This window comes from Equus caballus, chromosome 6 (genome assembly GCF_041296265.1).
Source record: "Equus caballus isolate H_3958 breed thoroughbred chromosome 6, TB-T2T, whole genome shotgun sequence".
In the NCBI taxonomy this organism is placed as follows: domain Eukaryota; kingdom Metazoa; phylum Chordata; class Mammalia; order Perissodactyla; family Equidae; genus Equus; species Equus caballus.
The window spans coordinates 94099200-94124669 of NC_091689.1; the positions used below are offsets into that span (position 1 = coordinate 94099200).

The window sequence follows — 25470 nt, forward strand, 5'->3', positions numbered from 1 at the left end:
AGGAGAGGCATATATGTAACACGCGATAATAGGTATACTAACAGAGGTACCGATATAGGAAGCAGTAGAGAGGAAGGACTGATTCATCTTCTAAAGGAAGGGATGGGGAGACGGGCGAGGGCAACAGCTGTAAAGGGAAGTGTCCCAGAGGAGGCGATATCTAGCCCGGCCATATCAAGGGTCTTGAAGGTTAAGAAGAGAGTTCCTTCTTGTATAATACAGAGTATTGGGTGGTATGGTGAGGGTAGGAAAGGTGTGTGGGAAACAATAAATAGTTGGCTATCGTCAGAAGAGAGTATTTATTCAACAATACTGTTGAGGGCCTCCTGAGGGTTAGGCAGTGTGTGACGTAATAGAGATGAAGAAAAGGACAAGGGCGCTGGAATGTGGCGTGTCCCAGGGAGCACTGGGGCCTGCGGTTTTACAAGGAAAAGAAGCGAGCCTGATGGGGCTTGAATGCCGGGATCGGTTGGCTGAGTTTCCCCCACAGGTGCTGATGTGCCACGGAAGACATGAAGCAGGGTTATAACGTGGTTGGAGCGAGGACACAGTGCGTTGGCAGCAGTCTGAAGGGTGGATGTGAAGGGAGTCAGGTCAGGGGCAGGAAGACCACTAAGAGGCCATTACTGTGTTCTAGATGAGAGGTGGAAAGGATGCATCTGAGCAATATCTTGGAGATAAAATTGAAAGCACTTAGTATTGATTGGATATGGATGGTTAAAATAGAAATTGATGGACGGTGCCTCCCAGGTTTGAGGATTAGTGGCTGGGTGGATGAGAGTACTTTTTTTTTTAAATTGAATTCATAATAGTTTACATCGTTGTGAAATTTCAGTTGTACATTATTTCTTGTCTGTCACCATGCAAGTACTCCCCTCCACCCCCTGTGCCCCCCCCACCTCCCTCCCCCTGGTAACCACTGAACTGTTTTCTTTGTCCATGTGTTTGTTTATATTCCACATGAGTGAAATCATACAGTGTTTGTCTTTCTCAGTCTGGCTTATTTCGCTTAGTATAATTCCCTCCAGGTCCATCCATGTTGTTGCAAATAGGATGATATTGTCTTTTTTTACAGCTGAGTAGTATTCCATTGTGTATATATACCACATCTTCTTTATCCAGTCATCGGTCAATGGGCACTTGGATTGTTTCCATGTCTTGGCTATTGTGAATAGTCCTGCAATGAACATAGGGGTGCATATGTCACTTTGGATTGTTGATTTCAAGTTGTTTGGGTAGATACCCAGTAGTGGGATGGCTGGGTCATGTGGTAGTTCTGTTTTTAATTTTTTGAGGAATCTCCATACTGTTTTCCATAGTGGCTGCACCAGTTTGCATTCCCACCAGCAGTGTATGAGCATTTCCTTTTCTCCACATCCTCTCCAACATTTGTTGTTTTGGGTCTTGGTAATTATAGCCATTCTGACTGGTGTAAGGTGATATCTCATTGTAGTTCTGATTTGGATTTCCCTGATGATTAGTGATGTTGAACATCTTTTCATGTGTCTGTTGGCCATCTGTATATCTTCCTTGGAAAAATGTCTGTTCACATCCTCTGCCCATTTTTTGATCGGGTTGTTTGGGGTTTTTTTTGTTGAGTTGTGTGAGTTCTTTATATACTTTGGAGATCAACCCCTTGTCTGATAAATGATTTGCAAATGTTTTCTCCCAGTTAGTGAGTTGTCTTTCTGTTTTGTTCATGGTTTCCTTTGCTTTGCAGAAGCTTCTTAGTCTTATGTAGTCTCATTTGTTAACTTTTTCTTTTGTTTCCTTTACCCCAGTAGACATGGTGTTCAAAAAGATGTGGCTAAGACTAATGTCGAAGAGTGTACTGCCTATATTTTCTTCTAGGGTTTTTATAGTTTCAGTTCTTACATTCAAATCTTTAATCCATTTAGAGTTATTTTTGTGTATGGTGCAAGATAATGGTCTACTTTCATTCTTTTGCACGTGGCAGTCCAATTTTCCCAACACCATTTATTGAAGAGACTTTCTTTCTCCATTGTATGCTCTTGGCTCCGTTGTCAAAGATTAACTGCCCATAGATGTGTGGTTTTATTTTGGGCTTTCCCTTCTGACTGATTGATCTGTTTGTCTGTTTTTGTGCCAGTACCATGCTGTTTTGATTACTATAGCTTTGTGGTATGTTTTTTTAATTTTAAAAGATTTTATTCTTTTCCTTTTTCTCTCCAAAGCTCCCTGGTACATAGTTGTATATTCTTAGTTGTGGGTCCTTCTAGTTGTGGCATGTGGGACGCCACCTCAGCGTGGCTTGATGAGTAGTGCCATGTCCGCACCCAGGATCTGAACTGGTGAAACCCTGGGCTGCCACAGTGGAGCGTGCTAACTTAACCACTCCACCATGGGGCTGACCCCTTTGTAGTATGTTTTGAAGTCAGGGATTGTGAGGCTCAAGGGTACTTTTTAACAGGATCAGGGATACTGAAAGAATAATAATTTGAAAGAATTATTAAATTGATGAAGAAAGAAACAAATTGAGTTTTGGATATGATAAATAGCTCGAGGTGCATGTGTAATACCCAAATTCCTTTTAAAACTTGATTTAATCACCTACAGTTAATAAAGAAAACCAGTGTAGGACAAAGTAGAAAGAACATGTTGCACAATATTGTATTTCCTTCCTTCTATGATCTCGTTCAGGGCTCCTCCTCCCTCCCAAGTCCAACATGCTGTCAAAGGTTAGTAGATAGAGGCCAGTAAGGTTTACCTTTCCATGGAATGGAGAGAGTCCATTTCCATAAAACTTTCCTTTCTCTGCCGTATCAGATACCAGCCACAGCACATCCATCATGAGAATTTTGTTTCATAATTTTATGACTTTCTGCAACAGAAAGTAAACTTGGGGGAGGGATGCTAAAATTCTGACACAAGAGCAAATATTTATTTGCAGTTTCCAGTGCTAAAGCTTTCTATTCCTGGAATGGTGGCAGAGTTCTAACTTAAAATATTTGAAACAGGATTTAAGGATACATATTTTTAGGGCTTATATTTGGCTCATTAAAAATAGTCTTTTAGTGGTGCATCACGATGCTGTAGTCGATGGTTCCAGGCATAGGATTTAGCCTGCCTTGGCAAATATCTCTTTAGATGAAATGGTTCATTAGGCACTGCATCTTTTTTGCGTGAATAAGCTTTATTTTTTGATCAAAAACCTACACATGGTTCTTGGTACAGGGGAACTTGAGATGGAAAGAACAGCCTCCAACTCCACCTCAGCCCTCGGGAGGGATGTTTTAAGTCATTCTTCTGAGAGTTCCCTAATGCTGCTCAGTCTCCTTATAGCACTGCTTCTCAGTTCCTCCACTTCAGATGCTATCCGGTTATGAAAAATAACGATTCGTCTGCTCTCTCTTCTGCATTCTGACTGCCATTGTTTACTGATCTGTTGGTCTTTTAATTCCCCTATTGTCCTTTTGTAGCATTAATATATTTACTCATCAGCTTTTGATAGGCTACATTCCGATCTGTTATGACAGAGAGGTCCCAAGTAGAGTGACTTCCAGAAGTAGAAATCTGTTTTTCTCTCCTTGTAGCCCCAGGTTAGGCTGCTGGATAGGTTTTCCTCAGGATCTGTGATGTCTGCCATCCTCACCCAGGAGCTTCTGTCTCAGTGTGTCGTGCTGTGCAGTGGCTGCCTTTTCCTAAGGGAGAGGAAGTCTGAGCAAGTGGCTTTGTCTTTTCAGGAGGTGACCTGAAAGATCACTCATCATATTGACTCATATTCCATTGGCCACAACTCAGTGTCATGTTCACAGCACAGCAGGGGAGGCTGAGAAATGTAACTGTGTGTTCAGCTAACATTGCAGAGGTTCTGTTACTGACCCGAAGAAGGAAGAGTAGATGCTGAGCGTCAGGTAGCATTTACCAGTCTCACTGGTGTCCCTTGCGCCTGCTTTATAAGAGGAGCGGCCTGATCCTCTTACCCCTTCCTCTGCCTTCCTTTCTGGCCTTCTTTACATTTTGTTAGCTATGTACATTTTCTTTTTGTTTTAAAACGTAAAGTTGCTAATGTTTACACTCTGTTCTGAAGCCACAGCCAAACCTTTGTCTATCGGTTGTCTCTAAAAGCTTGTATTGTTATGCATATTGTTTACTCACAGTAAGCAATAAAGTGAGCTATTACTACAGTCTTTCTCTGTAGGTCCAGCAGCATGATCTCTATCCACTGGAAAGGATGTACATTTTTCTAGCATCATGGCAAGTGGATTGATTTTTCTTGTATTTATAGGGTGATTAAAATCAGGGCTCTGTATTTCTCAGGTCTGCATCCGGGCACTGACTTGTTAAATCAGTGAGAGAAGCTGCAGCGAAGGTGTTTGGTGCCCAGGGAGCTTTCAGTCACTTCAGGAAATGAGGTCTTTGTGGTCGGTCATTTTATTGTGACCGGAGCTACCCAATCACTTTGGTAGCCACGTGAAACTGTTAGTTCTTGAAGGATTGGGACCAGTTTGCTAGCTCCAGGTGGTCCATGGTGAAGTGGCTCCCTCCTGGCCTTTAGTGTCTGACTAGGAGAGGAGAGCTGTATCTTCTGCCCAAGGTAAGAGTCTCTTTGGGATTTTTAGGAATAGAAGGGACGACTAATGAGAGACACGCTGGGCTTTTCAAGGTGGTCTCATTGTCTTTGGTATTGGACCACTCATCCTTTCAAACCCTGTTACTTTCCCAAACAAGGACAGCAATCTGTGGCACAAGAGTCCCTGCCCTTGAGGAACTTTTAATGTAGTAGAAGAGATTAAAATAGACTCCAGTTCAAGATCTGGCTCCATCTTTTACTACTGGCCATTTGACCTCAAGTGAGTTATCCTCCGAACCATAGTTTCTGCTGGAACACATAATCCCCAAATCCCAAGGGCTTAAAACACCAAAGGTTTATTTCTTGCTTGTGTTGCGTGTCCAAATCTGTCAGATGGGAACTCTGCTCCATATATCCTTACTCCAGGATCGTGGTTAATGGAGCAGCCACCATCAAATTGTGGAACATTGCTGGTCATTGTTGGAGAGGAAAGAAAGTTCTGGAGAGGCTCACACTAACAATTAAGTGCTCTGGCTTAAAGTGACACACATTATCATTTTCTGTTCGCAACTTCCTGTCCAGAACTAGTGACATGGTCTCATTTGACCACAGGGGGCCAGAAAGTACATTCCCACCATGTGCCAGAAAAATGGAGTACCAGAAATGTTGGGCAAATAGCACAAATGGCCGCCACATATAGGAATGTCTCCCTCAGGGTGGATGTGAGGATTAAGTGATTTAATGTACACACGTATACAATCACCTACTGCAGGTGCTCAAAAATGATTGTCGTTAGCAACAACATCATCAAAGTAAGATGTAGACATATAAAATATTTGGATAACAATATAAAGTGGGACTAAACAGTCTTTCTTATAAGATATATATGTATATGAAAGTGCCTTGTAAATTAGAACATACTGTGCAAATGCACGTTGATATTATTATCGCCCAGCAGATATTAGAAGATAGCCTTAGAGCTTGGCTCATTGTTGGAGCTAGATCTCCCTAGTAAACTCTCAAGAAATGAAGGTTGAAGCTGTAAGAATAGGTAAGATCTACAAGAAAGAGATTAAATAGTGAGAAATACAGAGAGTTCTGGAGGGGGAGCTCTGGAGCATAACCACGGTTTGGAACCAGAAGGAAATATCACAAGAGATTCAGAAGCGATTTTCCAAAACAGAGAAAGAAGATGATGCTGTGTGGGATTGTAGAAAAACCAAGTGAAGAATGTTTGCAGTAAAGAAAACAGCCCCATAAAATGTCACTAAGAGGCCTTGAGCTTCAGTTCTGGGAGTTCCAGGGGGCTCTTAAGGGCTGATCAGTGGGGAGCGTTCCTTCGGGCAGGGGCGGGAGTGCTGATCTAGGGTGTCCAGGTGCCCCTCTAGTAGCAGCTTGTGAGGAAGCCCTTATAAACTGCGAGTTTGCAGGTGAGACTTTGCAAGCTCAGAGTGAAACTTCCAAATGAAACCTAACTAGTCAGTGACGAAGTTCGAATTTGCACTCAAGTACCAGAAAAGTGAAACCAAGCTGCACTGTATAAACACAACAAAATGAAACAGTCAAAAAAGCTACAAAATTCCGGAGACATTTTTTATGGTAATCAAAAATGATTTGCTTATGTGGGTTTTGCTTTCTTGTTGTTGGCACTTTTTAAATGTTAAGAAAAGCTTTTTAGGTGAAACACATATATAATGTAAAAGCTATGAGCTGTGAAATGTTGACCTTAAACAACTAGACCGCTAATTATTTCTCCAGCAAAAATGAGTTTATTCAGAAATCAGCAACGAATTGCAATTTGGAGTCTTCCACCATGGGGAGCCATGTGTGGCTCCCCAGCAGCAAGGGAGGAGAAAGTCTTTTGTAGAGGGGAAGGCTAGCTGGGAGGGCTGTTGTGAACAGAGTCCACTGGAGGAGATGGGAGTTTGAAGTGTAGTGTCTTTTCATTGGCTTAGTGGTGCCAGGCTCTCATTGGCTGAGCTCCTTGCCGGGGAGAAGTCACCTCTCTTTTTCTGGTTGGCTCTGCTTTCTTGGCAGGGCATGAGAACTCCCCCTTGTGGCCTCTTGACTCCATCTTTAATGAGGTTTCTGTTTAATTTCCACAGAAATCAATGTACATTTTAGAAGAAAAAGAGATTTATGTTTTATGTTGATGATAGAAGTTTAAAATATTAATGTGAGAATGAATAAATCCTTATATTTGACTAGATACTTTACAAAACAGGAATCCTGAAAAAAGGGAGAGTTTAATGGAGTTATAATTAGCATCAGACGATGGACTTTGCCCATAATTCTATTTTAATTATACCATTGGTGTCCCTTCTTAGTGGACACAGAATAACCATTGCATCGTCAATATTAGGTACAATTCTTTGTGTCTTTTTCTTACTTTGATGTGAACTGAATAATAAAGACACTGTAGGTACTATGACATGTAGACAAGTGAGGTCTCAGCCTAATGTTTTCTCCAGCTGGCTGCTGACCTTTGATAAGTCTCTTTATCTCTGTTTTGCTGTTTGCAAAATAAAGGTGGATCAGTTCATTCTTTCTCCCCCTTTTTTCCTACTGAGATACACATGATGGATGCTATTTCATGAGCAACATACTCACATAGTCGTACGCAGTCGATGATTATAGACTGAGGGATAGTCGTCTAGGCTGCACATTCCTGGTGCTGCTGTTTGTAAATCCACTCTTTTCTCTCCTGCTCAAGAAAATATGTCAGAAAACAAGTCAACAAAGGTGACATTATTAGAGAGAGAACTCTAAACACATCCTAGTTATTTTTTTAAAAACTGTACTCTCAAACAGGCATCTGAAGACAATTTTTAACAAATTACTTGTGAAACACCTCACAGCTAATTCTGTGCCTGTGGTGAGTGGTGACTTCATGTTCAAAACTGGTGGATTGATTAGGTGTTCTCCAAGATTTCTTCTAGTTCGAAAGTTGTTTAATGATAGAATTCTGTTTTTCTCAAGCATTTCCAAGAGGTCTCATCCTTGTTTGTATTGGTAGGCGTTGCATGAACTCATAATGCCATGTATGTGATGTGGGCTCAGTGAATGTTGAGAGAATTTATTAACAAATTAATTTCCCTTTTCTGGAGATGGCTCTAATTCAGAATTTGCTTTCTTATCCCCTAGCAGGATGTACACTTTTGTAAATTTCAGGGTGGTACTGAGAGAATGGAGTCATAGCATTTTGGTTGCTACTTTCAGAATCCTGTCATAACTATTCTCCTCGCTCTGATAAAATAATTCAAAGCTGTGCATTTCTGCACAGACTAAATGAAACAGGAAGTGCACCGGTTACCTCTAGAAGTAGTAAGAAGTCTAAACACTACTGATAGTATTTTCCAGCCATTTGTTGTTTCCTAAACATTATGGGATAGATTGTAAATGTATTTCTCTGTTCATTGTTCATTTATTCAACAGATATTTATTAAACATTTACTGTGCTTACTATGTGCCAAGCAATGTGCCAGACCAGCAGTTCTTAAAGTTTTGACTGTGGACCCCTGGAGTCTCTGAGACCCTTTCAAGGGATTCACAAAGTCAAAACTATTTTCATGCTAACACTAAGATATTGTTTCCTTTTTCACTGGTTTGACATTTGCATTGATGTTACGGACGCAGAAGTGGGTGAAGCTGCTGGTGTCTTGGTGGGAATCAAGCTGGTGGCAGCAGACTTGTTAGTAGTCTCTTCTTCACTAACATGCACACAGCGAAAAAGCCAGGTTCACTTTAGAATGTCCTTGATGAAGTAGTGAACTTTATATTAATTTTATTAAATCTTGACCTCGAGTACGTATCGTTTAATATTCCGTTGGAAGAAACGGGAAATACGCTTTTATAAAGTGCTTCTGTGTACCAAAGTGCAGTGGTCGTCTCCAGGAAGAACACTGTGCGATCATTTGAAACGTTTTACTTGACAGAATGACCAACAGCCAGACTGTGGTTATTTAGACTTGGGTATTTGGCAGCATTTTCTCCAGAATGAATGAAGTGATTCTGTCACTTTAAGGGAAACAACTGACAGTATTTGTTGGCAGTGATAAAATTCGAGCTTTCAAGTTAAAAAACAAAACTTTGGAAAACTTGTATTTGCCACTGTGTGCTTGACAGCTTCTCAGAATTGTAAGACTTTTCTGATGAAATCAGTGGTGATGTTAATAAATACGACTTTTATAGTGATAAGGAAATGTGTCATCCTGTGAAAGATGTGCATAACCCAGTGACCCACTGTTTTCCAAATGTTGAGTTTTGGTGTAATAGCCAAGAGGAATATCTACAATTATCTGAAAAAGTTACTAACATACTCCTCCCTTTTCCGACTGCTTATCTGAGTGAGGCAAGACTTTGTTCATACATATACTTCAATCAAAACAGCATATCACAGCAGGTGCAATGCAGAAGCAGAGATAAGAATCCAGCTGGTTTTTCTTAATCCAGATATTAAAGTGATTTGCAGAAATGTAAAACTTCCCATTTTATAGGTAATATCTATAGGTGTGTTTTGGAAAATACAGTAATTTTTCACTGAAAATGTCATTTTTGTAATACATATTATTTTTATTTATTGTTATTTTTAATGGAATAAGGAAATATCTTTTAAATTACTCAGTTTTAATTTCTAATATAGTAAGTATTGATAGGTGTAACCTCATAAACAACAGGGATTTGGGGTCCTTGATAATTTTTAGGAGTGTGAAGGGATCCTGAGATCAAAACGTTTAAAAATGGCTAAACTTGGAGATATTAAAAAAATTATTTATTCTTCGTGCAACTTTTCTTTGGTTCCCAATACCCCCATAACCCTGCCACTCCCTTCCCCAGAGCTGGAAGCAATATTTCTTCCCCTGAAATTCCAGGCAGTTTATTTCTACCACTGTTAAGGCATTTCGCCCATATCTGATGTTTCCATCTAGGCTAATAGGTTTTTCCATAGCACAGACTATATCTTATATCTTATATCAGCTCCTAATACATTGTTTTCCATGTAATTGGAATTTATATAGGTGAACTGAGTAACTTTTAAAAATTCCTTATCTTAAAAGTGTTATCTCTAAGTGGTCTGGAAGATTGAGGATTCTGGATAGCCAGGGTTCTGTTGTTTGTTATAACGAATACAGAAAGATATCTGCTTAACCCAAGGGATGCTCAGTGCTAGCTAATGGCCTGCTGATTTCAAGCGGTCAATGATTGATCAATTCATTCATCAAAGATTGGTTGAGCATAAACTGGGTGCCGGGCACTGTGCTGATAAGAACAACAGTGTTTTTGTGCAACTTTACAGTAGGCGTTTAGATTTGTGGCTCCCAAATGCTGACCCATGATGAAGTTTCTTCTTTGCGTAATAAAGTGAGAAAAATAGCAACAATGAATATTCCCCCCCCCCCCACAAAACTAAGTATAGTCTATTCAAAAGAATGTTCTTTATTTTGAGATTGCTTTCCTAGTTCTTGATGTTAACATAATCTTTCTTTTCTGATATTCTGGTGAGATTAGGATTTGGGGCTTTTTGTTTTTATTTGGTCCTTACTTGACAAAATTCAGATTTGTCCACTCTCTGTTTTCCCCTGCAGTTTTAGGAGGACGTTTTACTAGCTTGTGGAAAGCCACTGATGGAAACATTCTGTCGGCATTTCTTGGGAAGGCATTCAACCTTGAGGCTTGATACCTTACATCCGCCAGCACAATCCTCTCGTTTATTCTGGAGCTAGTTATCAACTTTGTGAGGTCTCTGGATTCCCTGTTTGTACCATCTCTCTTTGGCAGTTTATTGTTCAACTGCTAGGAAAAAAGTAAAAGGAAATAAAAATAAACCCAACCAAAAAACTAACTAACTTTGGTCAAATTTTTGGATGTCAGAGTTCTGGGTGAAAAAAAGATGAAGTAAACATTTTTAACCAAAATAGGGCATCTGAGCTATCTTTGGATCTCAAGTCAGATTGCATTTTCAACTTTCCACCTCTTCATAGGAACTGCTGGTTCCTATGAAGGAACCAACTGGTTTTGATTCAAACTATTGCCTTTAAGCACCATTAACAGTTGAGATGGCAGAGATAGCAGGGTGGGAAATGATCCTGAACAGTCATTTCCGTAGAATCAGTTATTTACATGGTCATTCGTTCACTCGGTACATGAATGACCAGTAGGTGCGAGGTACTGGGATACACAGATGAAAAAGACACAGCCCTGTGTTTAAGAGGTTTATCATCCAGCAGAGAGAGGCAGAGATGTAAGCGAGTGAGTGCCCTGAAAGTCATCACAGGGGCTGTGAAGCCGCTTGGCGCTTCAGAGGGAACCAGGATATGAGAGGTTAGGAGTGCTAGGAGTTGGGTGTGGTGACAAGGAGAGCAAGGATGTGGAATGAAGAAAGACATAGGGGTGGAAGTAGGAGAAAGCGGACCTATCTGGGGGAGATCAGTGTGTTGACAGGGCAGGAGCATGGGGTGGGGCGGGGTGGGATGGGGAGCTAAGGTAAGACCAAAGCCTGAGCAGTTAGGGAGCAGCTAGATGTGGAACTTCAGAGGCTTTGTTTAGGAAGTCATGCTTTATCCAAAGGCTTAACCAGAAGGCGTCCTGTGGGATGGTGATAGGAAAGAAAGGGGTTTTAGAAGGTCAAAACCATTTGAGAGACACCAATGGAGACAAAGTCAAGCGGGTATATCTACTGCAAAGCCTCTTAGACGCTTTATATTGTATGGCATCTCCACCACTATTTGACTATGAAACTTGTTTGAAAGGGCGTCTCCTGTTTCTCAGAACATGGTTTGGAATATCCTGCAAGATGTAATGGGGAATCATCAAAAAGTTTTAAACAAGATATTATAGACAATCATGTAATCTAATGCTATTCCTGACACATCGTGTGATACTGCTCATCAGGTATTGCCCATCCCTTTTTAACACCTGATATTTTCAAAACGATGTACTAGATATTCTGGGAAATTAGAAAGATGCGTAAGACGTGTGTCTGGTGCATTCAAAAAAATTACGTGTTGATTCTCTGTAAATGTTATTAATCTATGCAATTATTTGAGTGAAAGGCAATGCAAGAGTAAGGAAGTTGAGGATAAGCTTGGAGAATTAGAGATTTTCTGGGTGATCCTAACTCAGTGTGGTTTTACAGGGCGTTTAATGCTAATTCTTTCCCTAAAGATTGTCACCCTCAGAAGTGTGTGCTGCTTTTGCCTCCTTTTGGACTAGGATTGTTTCTGGCGAGGTCCTCACCCAGGCAGCTCAAGGAGTGCAATGGGAAGAAAGCTGCCAAGTTGAAACTTGAACTTTTGGACGGGAGGGGAGTGGGGAGTAGCTGTTGGTTTGTTTGGGCCTCAAAAGTACCATATCATCAACATATGGAAGCTTTGGTAGATTCAAGTGGAGTCAATTCTGGCGTCTTTAGGACGTATCCTAAGGGTGGATCCAAGGAGTTTAAAGAAAAATTTTGAAGGTGAAATAGAAAGGGGAGTTGCATCTGGTGGGACAGAAAGATCAAATCTAGAAATCTGAGTATGTCTCAGACTTTTCGTTTCCTCCACTCCCTGCTCTTTTCTCTCAGTTTGGAGGGAGAGAATCTGCAAATAGTCTTCTTGAATTAATTAAATCCTATTAAGTGTTTATTATCAGCCACATTATAGAGTGGAGAAACACAGGACCAGGGCATTTAGGATGTGTTGGCACAAGTTGAGGCTCTTCACTGCCAGCTGTGTGTCAAAAGCACTGGCCCCGGACTAGGTGGCCTGGCTTCAAATCCAGTAACTCGTTTAGTCCGTTACTCATGGGCCCTGCTCCTCACTAGCTATGAGATTTTAGGCAAATGACTTAACCTCCTCTGTTAAGTCTCTAGATCTAACAATGGGAAAATGGTAATCTATCTCATAAGGCCGTGAGGATTACAAGAGTTAATAAATGTGAAGTGCGTACAGTAGGGCCCATCGCATGCCGAGGATGTCATCAACCGCTATCCTTAGGATAGTTTTGTCCTCCCTTTTCGTTAGGATAATTCACTGTGGAAATCCATCAAAGAGTAGTAAGTTTTCTGTCATAAATAGGACTCTGTCTTTGGAGAATGGCCTGCTGACTGTAAGTGGGATTGGGTATAAATGGACTGTTAGAAATTTCTAATTCATACAGTTTTAAAATATAGCGCAGCCGGCCCGGTGGGGCAGGGGTTAAGTGCGCATGTTCTGCTTTGGCAGCCCGGGGTGCGCCGGTTTGGATCCCGGATGCAGACATGGCACCACTTGGCACGCCATGCTTGGTAGGTGTCCACATATAAAGTAGAGGAAGATGGGCAAGAATGTTGGCTCGGGGCCAGTCTTCCTCAGAAAAAAGAGGAGGATTGGCAGTAGTTAGCTCAGGGCTAGTCTTCCTCAAAGAAAAAAAATATATATATAGCAACTATTTGTACATTTAAATAATAATAGCTAACATTTGCTGAGCATAGACTGTGTGCCAGGAGTTGTTCCAGTGCTTTTTACCAGTTAACTTATTTTAGAGTTGAGGTAACCAAGAGGTTAAGTGACTTGCCCAAGGTAATGCAACTAACTTAGCTCACGCACAGCTATGACAACATCCCATCTTTCATGCAAAAGCATTCTGTATTTTAGATCGGTTTGTCAAAGGGTTTTATTTTATTTACTGTAAACATAAATTACTGCAAACATAAATAAGTGGAAAACTTAGTTAAAAATTAATTTTGTTAAATCATGTCAGCATCAAAACATTTCTTTTTCTGTTTTAGAGAAGAGTTGCTCTTGGTGTCACATGTTGAGTCATACTAACTATGATTCCTTTGTTCTGTGGAAGAACAAGATTGTGAGTTTGATTTCACCAGGGCATCTGGGGGCATCGTCCATTCTTTTGAACTGTTCCTCACTTTACATTTCACTTACGTATTTTCAGAAGACTAAGTAATGTCACTTTGCATGCATTTTGGAAAATTAGTTGCTTTTTCTACTATGATTAGGGTTAAAGCACTAAAATAATTAAGGTTCTGTCAAATCCTAACCTATGGAATGCGTGCTTTGTAGGATTTGAAAATGGAGAACATTGTGACGACATGCTTTTTGCATTCTTCCGTGTCAGAAGACGAGACTGCTCTAAAAGTTCTCGGTCACTTTAGTTGCTCTACTGTCCTGGTGCTCATGTAGCACTTTCTGGGTTTGCTTTTAAAGAAAACCGGGCAAAACTAATTTGCCACTAGATGGAGCCCTGGCTATTTGGGTAGAAATAAATGCCACAGAGTGGGAACGTTAAATCACGCAGTCATATCATGCTGGAGGGCCCCCCGGTATTTGAGGCCCTCAGCTTTTAATTGTAGAATGCATCTTTGTTCTTTGCCTGACCTGCAGAGTGACATCACTCCCCTTCTTCCTGTGCGCCGGCTTTGACACAAGCCAGATGGCCGCCGCCATCGGTAGGCGCGCCGGCCGCCTGGTACAGCAGTTGATGAAACAGACGAGGAAGACGTTTTACGGTCAGCTGCGGGAGCACGAGGAGGCTGCAGCTTTGCTAAGTAATTACATTTACCGTGCACACTTTATTCCTCCCAGAGAAGGTCACAGGGAAGAAAATACATTTTTATTTATAGCGTTGTGAGGCAAAGACCTTTGATCTTTTATTAGTCAGTAGTCTGCTCCAAAGGAATGCTCTGCAGTCACTCGTGAAAATGACATGTTTATTTATGTTTGACGGTTCTTTCAGGCTGCGCATTGTGATACTTACCTTCTCTCTTCCTCCCTTTTGTCTCCAGTTAGTAACACAAAAATGTTTTAGTTTTGCAGTGAGTTTAGATTGGAGGAGTCAGAGTTCAGGCATGTTAATACAAGCGGATTTCTGTCAGATATTCTCCAGAGTGATTTGGTGAAATATATTACTGTTTATTACGTGTTTGTTCTTCAAGGAGGTCAGAGGAGACCAGGAACAGACTTTTATTTTGAGGGGGGGACGAGGGTCAGGAAATGAACAGGACGTTAATTTTGCCTCCATTTTTGGACATTTAGTGGTTAAGGTCACTTATAATGCTAATTTTGAATAAAATATTAGAAGTTAATATTCATCTAGTATTTCCGTCTTCATTTGAAGTTAACCTTTGTCAGTTGAAAGATTGTACAAAACTTTAAAGACAGTCCTAACTAGGTTTTTCCCTGACGTTGAACACACTCACAACTTTGAGACTCTTCCACATGATTCATTTTCAAAAGCTTTAAAGAATATTTTTACCCTTTTTAAAGGCTAGGTTGTGAATATTATTCACAGGATTGACCTGGAAATTATAAATCGTAAAATCAAATGAAAATTCACATTCGCTTTGCTTTGTTCAGATGCAACACTGTTCTAAAGGGAATCTCCTGGCTGTCCCTAGGTTATTTGGCTCTCAGTTAAAAAAAAAAAGAAATCTCTTAATCTTACAGTATTTTACCATCTTCTCCAGGGAGGGAGACTTGCAAATGAAAAATAACTGGAAGAACGCGGTGTGGTGTGAGGCAAGAACATGACTTTGCTGTCAGATCAGACGCGGTTTCTCATCCTTTTCTAGTGGTTATTTGCTTTGTGCCCTTGGACCTCTGAGCTTCGCTTCCTCACATATGTATTGGGGGATAAAACTTACCTCCTCAGTTTATTGTAAGAATTGAATGATACAATGTGTATATTAGGCCCCAGACAGTTGCTGTCACATGGTCCGAACTCAGTAAATGCTAATTCCTTTCAACTGTGTTAAACTTCGTCTCTTATCTGAACCCCTTGCAAAATGTATTCACAGATGATACTGTTATATCTTGTGTATTTTATTCATGAGATATAAGTACGCCTGGGTTGAAAGTAAGCTCACCCTCTGAAAAATAGCCATTTGAAATTTATTAACACTGTGTGTGTGTGTGTGTGTGTGTTCAGTTCCAGATAAAACCATAACCATCAATTGTGTAATGAATGTGGTTAACATTTGTGATGTTTTAATTTGTTTTTGTTTTCTTTTTTCTCCTACTCAGCTCTTGCCCCTGTTCTTTGCCTCTCGTTTTGTTGGTGAAGATAATCACCGTGATGTCTGCATTCAACCTGCTGCATTTGGTGACAAAAAGCCAGCCCGTGGCCCTGCGAGCCTGTGGGCTTCCCTCAGGTTGCTGCTTCTTGTACCTACTGGCGGGGGCTCTGGTGCCTGCGGGTGTTTCTGCTGCAGGAAATGATGCACCATAATGCTTTGCTAAATTTCGTTTTCTTTTACTGGGGCCCTAATTTGAAGACGGAAATTGGTTATAAATCACCACTCTACTTTGAGTACCATTCATTTCCACAATCCTTACAACCCTTGGAAACATTGTCCAGTTTCCTTGCTCAATATATAATTGTCACTAATATTTCAGGATATCTTCTTGTTCTTTAATGCACACTACACATCTGAAAATCATAATGTTCATAAGAGGCTAGCAGTCTTGATAAAAAACTGCCCCAAATCACACAAAATAGGACATTCATCTTGTTAAAGGATAATAAAAATACTTTTCATTCCACATGTGGCCATGCCTTTAGGAAAGAAAAAATTAAAATGAACAACTTTAGTTTAATAAAGTTGCTCATTTATTGTGGTTAAAAAGAAAAGATGTTCTGCTTAACAATGACCAAATAAACAGAACTAATATAGCATGTGACAGCTGGTTCTTGGAGTGGAACCATCACACTTTTTAAAAATGCGATTTTAAGCATTTAAACAAGTGAGGCATGAAAGTCCAAAATTTCATCATGTGCCTATAACATTAATATTTTAATTTTATTATGAAAGTCACAGTGGTTAGATGTTTTCTGTGAATATTATTGTCAATATTATTTATATTTTCTATTAATGTACATATCTCTATTACTATATTGTATAGAAAATTTAATTCCAACTTATTAAACATTCGTTGAATGTTAACTCTGAGTGCCAGGCATTGAGTGAAGCACTGAGCGTAGAATGATAAACAAGGTCAAATTGATTTACTTATTTAGCTAGTACAAGGGGGCGATGGAGCTGTGTGAGGACCATTGACCCATATGGTGATAAGACTAGACTAATGGTATTTATACCTGGGATGTTAGGGGAATCCAGAGGAGGACGGTCCTAGCTCTTTGCTTAAGGGAAGAATTTTGGAAGGAAGGGTGGGTCTCTGAAGTTTCAGGAGGGCTTCATCAAGGATATAGTGTTTGACATGAGTCTCCATCTGTGAGCAACAGTTAGCCAGGTGTCCAAAGAGGAGGAAGGACGTTTCTAATATATGGAGTAGCGTGGACAAAACATGAAGGGCTGAAAGAGCAAGGTGTGTTCAGAGAAGTGCAGGTTATTTAATATGGCTAGCTTGGGCCAGTGTGGGCAAGTAGAAGAGGTGAGGAAGGAAGGTAGCCAAATCATGCAGTGTCTTCTATGATGTTTTAAGGAATTTAAATCTTGTGGAAAGGATGAAGGGGGAATAACATGACTTCATTTAGCATGGTGGAAGGTCAGTGCTAGTTCCAGGTGCTTCTATGAGAAGGCTGGGTGGAGACTGGATTAGAAGGGAGGATGGGACATTTGTCTTGAAGCTGTATTTGAATAGTAAATATCTATGTCGAAGAAAGCTTTTATGTCTATTTGCGGTGACTTGAGAGACTAATGAAGCTTAATGCTTGGGGGCCTCAGTCACTCTTCCCAATCTCTTTGCCTGCCCCACCAGCCGTGCCCGGAACTGCCCGTCTAGAGTAGATGGGAGGAATTTGAGGCTGGAGGGACTCACAAAGTGCGAGAGCCTTAACAATGGTCATTACAGTAGGTTTGAAAGAAAGGGCATGGGTTAGAGAGATTCAGGTTGTAGAACTGGCAAGGTTTATCTGCAGAGTTCTACATGAGCTTAAAGAAGAACCTCAGTCAGTGTGGTCCCCATGTCATGCGGAACGTTTCATAACTGGCTACGCATAGAACAGTTGGAGGCTGGAGGTTATTTAGTTTGTACGCAGCCAGTGTGTGAGAGCACCAGCACAGTTCTTGTAATATGAGTTTGCTACACACACAAGAGGCTTAGTATTTAGAGAACAACTGATTAATTAACAGGGTATTTCTCGAGATATGACAATTGTGGAATTAAATGGTTTCATACTGAAATTGTTTAATTGAGACATGTCTAAGTTTTGATATCAAAATGATTCAAAGATTAAATTCAACAAAGCTGATAATTCTTAAGTCACCATGATGGTACAGTGCTTAAGCACACAAATTCCAGGGTTCGACTGCATTTGAAATCTGGCTTTGCCACGTACTAGCTGTGTGCCTCGGCTTTCCTGTTTGTAAAATGGGAATAATAATAGCACTCACTGGAAGGGGCTGCTGTGGGAACGAAAGAGACCTAGACGTGAAAAGTGCCTAGTACAGTGGCCGGCATGTGTAAATGTTTACTAAGTTCCCTGTAAATACCTGTAGCAAAAAAAAATGTATCTTTTGTATTTTTTAGTACAATAGGCTTTTAAAAACATTTAAATATGTCCCATCTTTCATTTAACTATTTTTACTTCAATAGGAACCACAAATGCACTTTATGTTTGAGAAATCACCATCTCAATCAGTTGTTGGATCTCTTTATTTTACTTATACATCCAGCTGAACTAGAATTCAAGTCCTAAAATTATACAACACATTTCTTTTATTCTTACTATCCAGTACTGATGGAAGCCCAGAGAAAGTCTCTGTCCTTTTGGCTTGCAAACACATTTTAATTTGATAAATGAATCGGCTGGAATAGTATTCCATAATTCCTTAGCCATTCAAGCACCACTTACTTTTTAAAGTGTTATGAGAGTCAGTCTTCCAGCGTTTACATATTTTACAACTTAAATATTAGTAAAATCTTTATCGTCCATTTCTCTAACAGAATTTTACTCTGAGAAATATAGAGATGTTGAAGAAATTGTTAAGTTCAATAACAATGAAACAAACTATTTAAATTTTGAAAAATAAAAATGAAATCAAAGTGGGAATTAAAATCCTTTACTAAGTCCTTTGTACAAGTAGGGAGGGAAGAGGCCAAAATTGGAGATAGAGGAAATTAAGGTGAAAGTTTGAAGTCTTGCTTTAATTTACTGTTCCCTGGTCAAAACCCATTACAACAAAAATCACTATAAATCAAAAAGATTTCTGGTCCCTAGCCAGTACCCTCCTAATTTCAGGTATTATTCAATATGGAATAATTCCAGAACTAAAAAATAATTGGAACAGGCCCTTAAAATTGATTATAACTGGATTGACCTGTATGAGGGCCATATCCCAGAAGAGTGATCTATCATTTTTCAGGTTTGACTTCCTTTACTTATTTTTAATAAAGCATAATTTTAATTTAGAGCTTATTAAGTGCATCTGAGTTATGGTTCACTCACATTTGTAATTAAGGGTAATTTTTTTCTCTCTGAGAATTTCTTCTTAATTTCCTACAACCCTTTCTTGTATGTATCAAGAAGAGCACTGGAGATGGAGTCAGAAGGCCACAGCTCTGTCCTTAACTGTGTGACCTTGAGCATGTCAGTGAACTTCTCCAGGTCTCAGTCTCTTTATCTTTAAAACGAGGAATTCAAATTAGATAATCTGTTCAGTTGAAATCCTATGATTTTATTAACTGTCGTTTGTTTTTATTTTGGCTGTGGCTTAGTAAAATCTTAAAGCTCAGTACTAATTAATGGCTGGAAATTTATAGACAACTCCGCTAGGTTGTGGTGGGAGGATGGAAATATTTTCCATGTTTGAACATTAGAATTCCTTACCTCTAAACTGAGACTGAGGCCTTATCTGAGGACGGATGAGGAAGCACAATTTTATACATAGTTTCAGTGCTTGGTAAAAATTAAGTCTAATTGTAGCTCAGACTAGATATCGTGGTAGCTTACAGCCAAGAGAGAGCATTTGTCTAAATAGTACTAATTACAGTGATAAATTATACTTTTCTCTAACATCGTACACGTGATCTGTGGTTGCTCCTCTTACTTGACTTTAGTGGCATATTTAACAGTCTCCACTGAAGAGCCACACAGCTGTTATGCAGTTTGGAAAGATATGATCATAATATGCTAATGTAGAAATTAGAAGTCTTAAGAAGAGATACTTTGCAAATGGTGTTTGCGAATCCTAGAGTATCATCTGTAGAAAGAGAACTCTTCACGGATCGGAGGCTTGTGGCTCCAGGGCTCAGCACCGTGCCTGGCACTTAATAAATATTTGTTAAACGAATGAATAAACATTTGGAAAGTTTACGTGTAGGTGAAGTGATAGCTATAACAGAGAGTGCAAATTTATTTGAGACTCTTTTATATGGGAAGATTAAGAGTAAAGTTCATAATTCGGTTGCGTTTTGAATATATTGTGAGAAACAATTTCTCTTTTCTCACTTTATTGCATTAATACATATAGTAGATATCTTAGGTATAAATCATGTTGTAGCCAAACACATAACAAAAATGGTAATACAGATTCAAGGTATATTATCCAGCTTGCTTTTAATTTTCTCTCAAACAATTTGAGTTTTGGTGGTAGATAAACTGAGAAAGGAAATAAATGTATATTACACTTACCATGAGAAGTAGGAATTTTGGCTCTTTTGGTCACTTTGGAGCAAATCATTATTGTTATACTTTAAATTCTCATTTGTAAAGAGGAAATATGTGCGCTAAAGCAACATCCACAGATAAGAAGTTTGGCTGTTTAAGCTGGAGCCGGCAGTAGCTCACCAATAGCTTCTGATGGCTCATTGCCCTTAAAAACATAACTGAAGTCATCAGTGTGCTGGTCACCTCCGGAATAGATTGACTTTCTGTGTCACTTTTTATTTTTATCCTTTTTGGATCATGAAGAGGACCATCTCCATGGTTCTTTGATAAAAGTTATGACTCTCCTCCCCCGGAAAATACATGTGTGTATCTATGCACAATTTTTCATATTCTTTCGTTAGATATTCCGAAACTCTTGAGGGCTCTTTGGCCACAGATTCAGGATCTATATTCTAAAAGGCACACAGGAAACCAATATAAACACTCTGATTAGAATGCCGCATTCTGGTTTCTGTATGGATGTCACCAATGGAATCCTCTCCCATGGGTTTAGTTAATGCCATTTGGTCTCCATTTTCACCATTCTTACATGTTCATCTTATCTAACTTCTTTGATTATATTAAAAATACTTTGGGGAAGTTTTTATTTTTAAAGAAACAAATAGTTTTAAAAAAATAGACACAAATTTCAACTCACAATTCACAAAATAATTTGCAGTTAGTTAATTGAATGGTCTCTACTTTTTCCAGTAGATGGCACTAGATTTACATTCTTTCACAGCACGAGTGTCCTGATATCATTAGCACATAGGTGCGTTGTGAAGACTTAAACTAAAGTGTATAAAGAATATCCGGTTAAGAACATATGGATTTACAAACCAAAAATTTTTCTGCTTATATTATGTTCAAACAATATTTGTAGAGTGCAAAACCTTTTTCCATTTTCAATAGAATTCCAACTGCCTTATGCTTGGACATCTCATTGAAATTGTCTTTCATGTGTAGACTTTCTATAAACTAAAACAAGTTTTCATAAATTAACTTATCTTTTATCCAAATAGCTGATTTAACAGTAATTTATAGTTTTATATGCAGCTAAATTTTCTTCAGCAGACCACCCAAGAATTAAAGAAAATTTCACATTTTGTTTTGCTGTGTTTTGAATTTTTATAGAATCTTGAAAATGTTATTGGTTTAACATGTTGACTGTTAAGCATGAATTGTTTTTTGCATGAATTAAAATATTTTTGGAAACTAAGAAAAATTATATTTAAAATGTTGATTAATGAGTAGTCTGATGCAGCTAGCTATGTTTTTTTCTAAAACAAAATGTTTTAGTAGCTCTATAATATACTAAAGTTTAGTTAATGTTGAAAAGTTGCTGTATAGCATCTAATTGCACATGAGTTTTAAAAATTATTTGTGAACAAGACTAAATTATAATAGAACAATACATCTGTATTAAGGTGTTGGGCATATGGTTTGTTAAATGTGAATTTTGTTAATTTTTTTCTTAAATATGGAATAAATTCTTTATATATACTTTAATAATTGTAAAATACATAGAAACACCTAGTAGCAACAGAGATAAAATGGACATGAACAAATAATAAAACAAACTTTAGTTTTGTTTGAGAAGTTCACTAGTTAATTAACAATGACTGTAAAGAATATAAAACATATTGTGAGTTCTAAAAACAAATGGTAATTCTGCAGGGTTAGATTATCTAGATAGCATGGACTTTTGGGGAATCACGTAGGTGGAGTTATTAGATGTTTATTTATCTAAATATGTTCACAGTAATGTTACCTAACAGATTACAGAAGGATTTATTATTAAAACGAGCCCAGGCCACCTTTTGCTCTCAACAAACATGTTTAATGGAGAAATGAGGCATGAATGATAGCTCACAGAGACTCATGTTGAGGCTAGACACTGGATGAATTTTTATTATTCGTTCGGTAGTTCTTTTCTAGTTTATAGTTTCATCCTAAACATTTTATTTAGAGGTTGAATTTCTCATGGCTGCTTTTTCTAGATACCTTTTAATTTAAAATGCTTTAAATAGATTTTATTGAGATGCAATGGCAAATTATTTCAAATTACTTTTTATGCCTTTGCATTTAAAACCAATCATTTATATGAAAATTTTAAATCCTCATTTCATTTATTTTAATTCCCTAATTTTTTCTCTTTTTTTTACATTTAGTATATTTGCACCTGCATTAATCACTTAAATGCATGTTATAAAAAATATACCACGAAATGACAAAGATATCAGTTATTTAGGTGATTTGTAAGAGCTATTCATTTACAGAATTTAAATTTACTCAGTAACTACTATGAGAAGCATTTCCTTCAACACTAGATATATTTATTATATTCAGCCACATAGTTGCAAACAAAGAATGGAATGCTAATTTAAACAATCAGATTATTTGAATTTTAAGCAAGCGAAGAAAATCCAAAATTCTATAACTATAGTTATTAAGATTTTGTTTAGTTGCAGAAATGCATGTTGGCTCAGAGAATGATACAACTGTTCATATTATATATCATTTTAATGTTTTAATATTGTGCAAATTTTAGATAACATCACAAGTTTCAGAGGTTGCCATCATATTATTGGTATTGATGAAGAAACGGATTGGAAGCTTAATTTCTATTTACCAGTTTGTTTCAACCACCAATTTGCTTTATGGCCCCAAGAATCTGTTTTGTACTTTTTATTCCTATTCTTCATCTGTAAACTAAGAATGATATCATATTCTTGTCATATCTTTCACAATTAGAAATAACCCTTAGGCATTAACATTATTTGATATTTCCCAGAAATTTATTCTGTGCAACTTTAATCCCTGGCTGTAGGGAGAATGGACTAAAAAAATGAAAAAGGAGGAGACAGGGCATTAGATAAGTCTGGGGGAGGTGGTGAGTTTGATCAGCCAAAATCTGTTTCTAATACAGGAAAATCTTTCGTTCCTGCAAAGTAAATTCCAGAAAGGCAGAGATTTTTGTCTACTTAGTTTACTACTTCATCTCAGCAACTAGAATTGTCTGTAACATAATAGATGTTCAATAAATATTTGTCGAATGAATGAATGGATGTGAATAAGTACCATCATCTTATGTATCAAAATAATGCCACATTGGGGCTGGCCCAGTGGTGTAGTTAAAAGTTCACATGCTCCACTTTGGCGGGCCAGGTTCACGGGTTTGGATCCTGGGCATGGACCTACACACCGCTCATCAAGCCATGCTGTGGCAGCATCCCACATACAAAATAGAGGAATATTGGTACAGATGTCAGCTCAGGGACAATCTTCCTCACCCCCTAAAAAATAATAATAATAATAATGCCACATTGAAAGTAGTGTGATCTCTGTTTTTAAAGAATGTATGTTCTGGTGAGAAAGATGGCCACTTTGGGTCCAAGTTTTGTTATCTATAGGATGAAGGAAGTTATATACTTGATGGTTTTATGATTCTATGTAAACATTTCCTCCTTTGCTTTCTATGGAGGGAGAGAGTAGAAGTGAGAAGTGGCAGATTCCTTCTGCCCAGAATGGTAGACTGCCTTCTTGGAATAGGATTTGAAGCAATAGACAGTTCTTCTGAAGGATATTGAAGGAATCCGTAGATGTAATTAGCAGGAGGTGGCAGGGATGGGGGATGGCAGCCTGGGGTGGGAATGGACGGTGGGCACAGGGGTTGGTAAAAGATGGCAGATTAAAGTGTGGGTTCAAGAGAGAAATGGGACAAATGACTAGATTAAGGGAGGAAAGCTACAAAGAAAACCTGGCTCTCGTTAACCAGGTGTGTGACCAGCCAAGTCACTTCTTTGGACCTTGGTTCCTCATGAGGGCTTTGGACTAGAAGTTCATCATTTCCCATCATTAGTTCTACTAATATCCTGTAAAACTGATCCATTATCAAATTGAGAAACTCTGCAACTGCCATATTTTATAAATTCTAAGAGGCACTGTTTTTCCGTTTTATCGTCTTGGTAACCAGGATGCAGCCTAAAAATCATTGTGATAAGAAAGCATTGTGTCATAGTTTGATTGGCAACTCTTTTTTGCTTTTCTAGCAGAGCATAAAATGATAGTGTGTCAGCAGACCACATATTAGTAACGCACATCAGCGTAAGAAGGTCTCTGAGAAGGTCTCCATGAAGAAACCCGTGTCACCTACATTTTCATAATCTGGGTTGACTACGGAAACTTCTTCTCACCCCTAAGAGGAACAACCTGGGAGGATTTTTTTCAGAGCCAGTGTTTACAGAGTACATCTTGGAGAGTGCTGGGTTAGGTCATCTCACAGTCTTAAATGCAGAGATTTAATGGAATATTAGTCATAATAAAAGATTTCAATGTGGAACTGTAAAGAGGTAAGAAAGGATTCAGACTAGTAATCAAGGGAAAAAACTTAATCCATCATCATTTATTCTTTTTTTAATTTCACCAATTTATTGAGCAAATATTTTTGTTGCAGTTTTTAAACTAAATTCTAAGAACCATAGCCAAAGACATCATTTAGGAAGAAAATTTAAATAGCAATAATTAAAATGAATAAATATTTAAATACAGCATATACTTATTTAGTGCTTACTCTTGTCCATGTCCATTGCTGGGTGCTGGGTCTGCAAAGATGACCGAAATATATGTATGCACTGTCTTTCAAGTAGATGTTGAATACTTCAGGAGAAGTCTTAGGCTTTTTCTTTAGTTATCTGGGTGATAAACACAAATGTAAAATTTTAGACTATTTTTTTCTCCAGAATCTCTCAGATTTTTCTGGAATGTATAGACTCAGATTTAGCTGTCTGTTGAGTGGCAATCGCAGACTTGTTTTCTGCCCACTGTGCTTAATTAATTTAGAGTTTAAATTTGATTTGGGCAATGAAGTAATTTTAGAAATTTACAAAGCTGAGCTCTTGGACAATAAAATTTTATTTTCTTCCTGATGAAATATACTTAATGTTACATTTAAATAAAATTCTGCATGATAGTCTAAGAGAGGGCCCGTTTCCTTCCTTTTTTGGGCAGTTACCTCTCATCTCCCTTGCATTCTGTGCTCTCAGGAGGGCAAGGGAGGATGAGGGGGGAGCTGTTTTTTGCAGGTCTTTTTGATGGCATGTGAAATGCTAAATGGAAATGAGCCTGTCTGGTTTTAATTTTTTTTTTTTCTGTATGGGCTATGATGTTCTAGTGAAGACCCATACTGGAAAAAAAATTAAAAACAGGGAACTCTGACTTTGTCAGACGTTTCACATGCGACCAGATAGACTTGAAGTTCAGTGACTTTCGCTTCCACCATTGTCCCTTGATGATGGCAGTGCCTTTAAAAATCCTCTTTTTATTCATGTGCTTTGCAAGCAAGAAAATACTTT

At 38.5% G+C, this 25470-nt stretch overlaps 1 protein-coding gene across 13 annotated transcripts in view; it reads left to right on the forward strand.

Annotated features, from left to right (window-relative positions):
- Positions 1-25470, forward strand: part of MSRB3 (methionine sulfoxide reductase B3) — a 157677-nt gene that overhangs the window by 14256 nt on the left and 117951 nt on the right. For 4 of the 13 annotated variants that reach the window (XM_023643957.2, XM_070270335.1, XM_070270332.1 and 1 more), the window contains exons 2-3: positions 13894-14057; positions 15532-15659. The exons of 4 other annotated variants lie outside the window; for them this stretch is intronic. In XM_023643957.2, the coding sequence (XP_023499725.1) occupies positions 15584-15659 (76 nt within the window). In that variant the 5' untranslated portion in view covers positions 13894-14057; positions 15532-15583. Of the gene's footprint in view, positions 1-13288; positions 13358-13893; positions 14058-15531; positions 15660-25470 lie in introns of those variants that run through there. 5 more of the 13 variants (XM_023643955.2, XM_070270331.1, XM_023643956.2 and 2 more) reach the window with 2 other exon arrangements.